General features: G+C 37.8%; 1 protein-coding gene across 3 annotated transcripts; it reads left to right on the top strand.

Annotated features, from left to right (window-relative positions):
• The first annotated feature begins 314 nt into the window (after positions 1-314).
• Positions 315-3,329, top strand: LOC126321797 (uncharacterized). 3 transcript variants are annotated; one of them, XM_049994227.1, is made up of 2 exons: positions 315-564; positions 1,468-3,329. In XM_049994227.1, exon 2 carries the CDS (start codon positions 1,561-1,563, stop codon positions 3,127-3,129), a length of 1,569 nt encoding a protein of 522 aa, XP_049850184.1. In that variant the 5' UTR covers positions 315-564; positions 1,468-1,560; the 3' UTR covers positions 3,130-3,329. The 3 variants fall into 3 exon arrangements, with proteins under 3 accessions (XP_049850184.1, XP_049850186.1, XP_049850185.1); XM_049994229.1 differs by lacking the exon at positions 315-564 and adding an exon at positions 644-844; XM_049994228.1 differs by lacking the exon at positions 315-564 and adding an exon at positions 644-866.
• Positions 3,330-6,901: the final 3,572 nt, after the last annotated feature.

The following is a 6,901-nucleotide window of genomic DNA, read 5'->3' as shown; positions in this document are numbered from 1 at the left end:
TTATCTACAAAAAGCAGAAGGGTAAATAAAAACCGAAAATAATAATGGACAAGCAGTTGGTGTAGTCGGTTGCACTTCCAAATGCGTTGTTATTTCGTAACACTTAGGCGCCACCAACTGTGTCATTGTAATTCAACAATATAAGTAAGTACAATAGAAAATGCAAAAAATATATGTAAAGTTGGCTGTCGCTCATTCCGTTAACGAAAAAACGTAAATGAAGTGGGATCTGAACTATGACAAAAAAACACAGTACCATTGCTTTTCACATCTTTAAGCCAACTTCATTTCCCGGTATCCAGTTGATAAGAGATGTTTGTTTACTGGTTTCCGAGGGCTTTTGTGCAGTTTTCCTTGTGCATGCTTTTGTGTGCTGTGGAAACGTGGCTGAAAATCTTTGCCATGTGTGCGGATTAAACTTTCTACCGCCAGACAGCGCCTTCATCACTGTTCGTGAATCAATTTAGAGTATATCTTTGAATATGTTCTTGTTTTCCTGGTAGGGAAAGATATAATTGTTTTTGCAGATGAAATTTGGAAATAAAGATTTGTTGCGAGGCAAAGGTACTGAAGTATTTAATATTTCATTTTCGAATAATTAACATAATGGACTATTTCTAGTTTAGCCTTGGTGTTCCTTCTACCTAATTAATTGCTTGGCGTTTTAGCTTTAAAGCATATGCGTTCCAAAAAGTTTCGTGTTTGTGGTCGTATGTGAGAATGAACCCAAAACCATATTGCTTTTAAACTTGTACGCTTCTTCTGTAATAGTGTGATAAGACGGAAGTGAAAGTGATGAGTGGTGAATTAACTCAAAATGGCCACCATATCGCTTGAGATCGAAGTATGCGTTGGAGATTGCCCTTGTATGACATTCACTTCACAAATTGAATTTGAGCGTTAAACATATTCTGGGTTTTAGACATTTCAAACGATCATATTTGATGTGCCTAACGTTTTCGCGACGCAACTGTTAGGAAGTGCTGTACTTATGGTGTATTTACTTGCGTTCTTGCTGAGAAGAGCAAGAACGAACTTGCTTTGTGTTTATTGACGTACTTTGAAACTTTATACATCGACATTGCTATGTTGTTTTTAAAGTTTGGAAGAGCAAGTAGTAAACAAAACATCGTTTAAAATAGAGTATATAGATAATGGAAGTCAACTTTTCCATTGCAATTTATGACTCAACATTAAATTGATGAAAATCTAGACACCTGTAAAACGTCCTTATTGGACATCCTGTTTATACAGCACACAGTTCGATGCTTTATCTCCGCCACTCTTGCTGTCAATGTGTGGGTAGTGGGGGATGAGTGAAAGTAATCTAAATTCAAGTGACCCTAATTGTGCCGAATTGAGTCATCTATGTTATATGCTCAATAGGCAAAACAGAAATTTTATTGCCCACAAGTTCATTTGGAAAATAATTTAACATTTCTCAGAAGTGTCATTTATGTTTTGCAGGTTCTTGTCACGTCATGCTCATTGTGCCACACGCTTCAAGATGATGACAAAATTTCGTAGCAAGAAGTTGCAGTGCGGTAATCATCATAAGTGATGGGTCAGCGGCTTAGTGACCTAAGAGGTTACTTTGGCGTTATGGAAGACGAAGAAACTGGAGTAGCAACATCTGGCAGTTTTCTTGTTACTGGTGAAGACTCAGTGTCTGGAAGTCCAAGTGGAAGCAATAGTAATGCCTGTAACACAGTTGCAGATAATACGACAGAGGCACTCAGCTGTCCTGAAAATAGTGCAGTTCAGGTTGTAGAACATGTTGATCAACATTTTGAGAGCATTTATAATATAGGTATTGAGGGCTTTAGAATAGATGAAGCAAGTGTAAATGTGGTGGAAAGTGATTTGTGTTCTTACCATACTGAATATTCCTGTATTGCAAAAGGTGACTGCAATTGTGTTGATGAAGGCACATCCAGTGCAGCTGAAGAACAGAATCTGGAAATACTAAGTGGTAGCTATAATGGACAGACTCTTACTCTCGTAAATGGTAAAAGATCAAGAACCAAACTGGGAAGATCATCAAAGGAGTTGGGCAGCTGCAGCAAGAAGAAAAGAAATCATTGGGTTCTGAAATTTAATTGTGCTCGCCTGAAGGGTGGTGGAAACTGTGGACCAGTGTCTGCAGATACAGATATTGCAGAGCCCAATATCAGTTGTGAATCTTGCATATGCACAGGCTATCGTAGGACAGAAGATCACCATCTAGGGGCAGGTGTTATTTTCAAAGCAGGTGCTGGAGAAACTGGATTACAAGAGAGTAGCAAGACAAATTCCGGTGTAAACCTGCCATCGAGTGACAATACATTACGAGCAGTGGTATCTGCAGAACATCTCATTGACATGTCCAGATTTAATCCTGAAGATTATCCAATTGAAGATTGTGATGAAAGGGCGAGAATAGAGCGGGCAAGAGAAATTGCAGAAGGTGTCGAGCCACCACCTGGATTTCTCCCATCTGCTCACATCCAGATCTCACTTGATGAATTCACAGCATTTTTCCAATCACATTTGAATTTCCATCCATCAGCATTCTCAGCGTGTCCACAAATAGACATGAATCTGTCGTCAGGAATACCAAGAACTGTTCACACCCAAGTGGATTATATTCATTGTCTGGTGCCTGATCTTCTGCAGATTACTTCTTGCTCATTTTATTGGGGTAAAATGGATCGTTATGAGGCAGAGCGATTGTTGGAGGGCAAACCTGAAGGTACATTTCTTCTTAGAGATTCTGCACAAGACGAATATCTGTTTTCAGTTAGTTTCAGAAAATACGGGCGATCTCTGCATGCACGCATTGAACAGTGGAACCACCGCTTTAGTTTTGACTCACATGATCCAGGTGTATTTGCTTCACCAACAGTTTGTGGTCTCATTGAGCATTATAAGGATCCATCGTGTTGCATGTTTTTTGAACCGATGCTTACAATACCACTGCACAGAAATTTCACATTTCCCCTGCAACACTTGTGTCGAGCTGTTGTATGTAGCAGGGCCACCTACGATGGATTAAATCAGTTAAACTTGCCTAAGTCTCTGAAATCCTATCTTAAAGAGTATCATTACAAACAACGTGTACGAGTAAGACGACTTGATTTAGAACAGTAATCTGATGATTTACTCTGCTGTAATCTTCTTTTTTTTTTTGTTGTTGTTGAGTAAAAATAAGTACCAAAGAGGTGCTGGAATGTTTATACTGTTTGTGTACAGTGTTTTATGAAGTTTGTTGATGTATATTTTATGCACAGGAATACTTGTTCTGTAATAATAGAAAAATGTGTTAAATAGTAAATTCTTGTTCTTATCTATTTTTGTAAGGGTTTTAAACCTTATGTTTCTCCCAGTTGAAATCTTGATTAATTTTTCATTATTGCATTTTTCTATATAGTGTCTCAAATACACTGTAAAATAGAAAAGGTCCATCACAGTAATAGATCCGTTATTGGGTAACCATATCCCTATAGCCCTTCCTGGTAACTCAGGGACCACATGTGTTAAGTATTGTCTCCGCTGCAGTGTGGTTGTGATATACACTGGCCAGTTGTAAACTAACACCTAGAAGTAAAAGTACAGGAAGGACAGTTTTCTTAAACACATTTTTCACTTGTTTTTTTACTAATGGATGTCAACAATTGGCTCAGCCTTTTCATGTCGGTGCATGAATGAGTAGCGCTCATGAAGTTCTCTGTTAAAATCCATGGCCTAGTTGAGATGATGAAAGGTTTGTACAGTGGTTTAATCGTGATGGTATGTAAACTTCAGATATATGCAAGCCCTAAATATACCCATATAGTTTCTGCAGACAAAGTACAAGAAACACACAAATGGGCTACTGCTAGATTATTTTAGAATATAATTTATGAACTTTACAGGCACACAGTAAGTATTTATCTTGTAGACATGTTATGAGATTTGTACTGGTGAGGTAGGTATTGGCAACATTTTTTAAATTATTTTCTTGCCTTACAAATACACAAATCACAGAAATACTGGATACTATAGAAGTAATGAAACATTAGTATGAAAGTTGTCTTCATATTGCAACTAAGAAATTTTTCAAACTACCTCCCTGTAGCACTTGTTCACAGTTTGTAGATATTGTTTAAAGGATATGTCTGCTTATGCCCATATTTTGTTTTTGTTTTTCATATGCACTCTTGTCAAGCATTTAAAAGTGACTGATGCAATGTCGTGGCACAGAGATGAGTTACGTAAACACTAGATAGGGATCTGTTTGCAAATGCTTTTTATTTCCAATATTGTCATTGTGAATGGCACAGTCTAGCTTAAATTCTCTTGTTATTAACCACAAATACCAATAGAAAGTGTGTTTTTGACATGCAAGTAAGAATCTTGAAGCCCCTAAAACAGCTTTTGTGAGGCGTTCAGTTATCAGCTGTACAAAATATTCCTATTGGACCCTTCAGTAGAATAACTACTTTTTCATCTTAACAAAGAACATTGTGCTGTAGGACAGTATGCTGAATGTTTGGTAACAATCTCATCTGCAGATCAACATAATGAGAGATTTGTATGTGTGGACCTGCCAGGCACTTTTTGATTAACGCATTGACTGCCACAAGGCTGGCAATGGCTACACCTTATCCGTGATACTGCGCCCGCAACGGCAACAGAGCCTCACTACTGACGCGGTGTCGTGCGGCTGAAGTACATGACTTCGTGCAGCTCTAAATATGTTGACTTATCCCTGTGCTGGTGTGAAGCCTCACCCATTATATCTCCAATTAATTCTATTTACGTTAGCAGCATGCTATTTTAATTTATTTGGATAAGCATAATCTTAGTCACTGTAAGATTATAGGTTAAGAAATTTGCTGTGAACCATCTGCAATAACTCCTGACAGTTTTGGCTATGGGTGTATTTGAAGAGTTCTCCACTGTCTGGTACATCAGTATGTCAGGAGCTGGCCAAGAACTGGACCTTGTATTACATCATATTTAAGGTTTTCTCCCCGAATATATTCTCATTCCTTTTATTTTTGGCAGTACAAGATTACAGTACTGGTTGAATTATTCACTGGTTCATATAGCTTAATTCAAAAGCATTCTGGGATGCAGGACAGAGGTGAACCAGACCCAGATGAGTTACAGTGGTGGATTATAATTATTGTTGGTATGCTTTTGAGCCAGTGATTTGTTGGCAGTTTCCCATACTCATTTGGGCAAATGCTCATCTCAAATCTCTGCTTCACAGAAGAACAGTTAAAAATGATAAAGACACAAAACAAAGGTTTGCAAAAATCTAATGCCTGCTGGTGTAGTATAAATTTAGTAGCCAGTGATTTGAATTTTATATAATTTGTCTATATTACAGTTTGAGGATTCAATATTACCTTTACTACTGTGAGTGTGCATTTCATGCATACCAATATTCCAACTTGATTTTTTTATTGGAATTTTTTGTGCATAGTGCTGGATGTTTGCCTTGCAGATGCCTCTGAAGAATTTGCATGTTTGACTGTGTGCATTTCTAAGCATTAATTAGAGCTAGTCTTCTCGTTTAAGTAAAGGTATTTCTTTCTGACCACAAGATTATGCTGTTGCTGCAGTTGTCCCTGGCCTGTTGTAAAGAAAAACAGGATTCATAGTTGATGCCACATGGGCGACTTGCGAGTCAATAATGATGAAAATGCTGAGAAGGACACGCAATACCCAGTCCCCGGCCGGGAATCAACCGGGCCCTCGAGACATGTCACTGTGTCAAGCAAGTTGTTCTATCACTACACCATGGGGATGGGCACCTATAAGCAACTGTTCATTCAACAGCAGATATGGGCTACCTACCAGACAGTCCTATCTATCACTACTTACTCAACCTCTCTCTCTCTCTCTCTCTCACACACACACACCTGACTTCGTAGTTAAGGCTATTTTTGGGAGATAAATTTTCCATCTACTGTTCCTATTTTTTCCATTCTGTAAATTCTGTCTAATAGTATATTTCAGCCAGCATTTTGCCCACCAAGCTGGAATAGCTCCTGAGAGCAGTTGTCAGTGCTCTTTATTGCTATCATGTCTGAAAGATTACTAAATGTCGCTGGTTAGTAGAAGTGAATGTGCAAACTGTTGCAATCTTCTGCAAGTGACATGTCCAACAACAAGAAATAATTTTGCTTTACAGTGTATTTGTACTTGTTTGCTCCCTTCTGTTAGCTTGTTGCATGCCATCCATATCACTGAACTGAGAACTGAACACTTTGTATGTAAAAATCTATCTGCTTGTGCATGTAAATTGCAAATGCCACTCAAAAAGCAGGAAGATATTTATGATGTAGGGTGGTGGCATGCTTCACAAAAGGCATGTAGAAGTATGTTAAACCACATGATGAAGACCACACAACAATAATTGTGTATAATTATTCTTATCTTTAAAATAGCCATTCCAAACCAACCCATTTTTATAGATGCTAGACACATGTCCTACTGACCTCATTTTTCTAACATGTATGCACTCTTGAGCACATCTAAATCTGTTTCTTGTAACATTATTTAAATGAATTACTTGAGACATTGTGATACATAAGAAACTAACCAAACGAATAGGAGAAATTTCATCAGTACCAGTACAATTCCTTTTCTGTAAAGCCTGTCAATGCTCTTATATGTTGTGCAATCTTATAATCCTGTCTCAGTCTTATCCTTTCTTTCTCCCTCTTCTCTCACTAATAACTTGATATCTCTTTCCACTATGCATTTTGGAAGACTATACCCACATTATAAAAAGTGGGCTTATATCAATAAGGTATGGCTCTATTTTATGTACAAATTTCAAAAGGTATTTGGCACTGTCTTCTGATGGTCAAAACCTAATTATCCCGTTCAGTTCACATCACATACTAAACTAAGCAAAGGTAGGATA

The sequence above is a fragment of the Schistocerca gregaria genome, chromosome 2 (assembly GCF_023897955.1).
Source record: "Schistocerca gregaria isolate iqSchGreg1 chromosome 2, iqSchGreg1.2, whole genome shotgun sequence".
Taxonomy (NCBI): Eukaryota; Metazoa; Arthropoda; class Insecta; order Orthoptera; family Acrididae; genus Schistocerca; species Schistocerca gregaria.
Note: the sequence above shows the minus strand (reverse complement) of the source record. Positions and strands in the feature narration are given on the sequence as shown.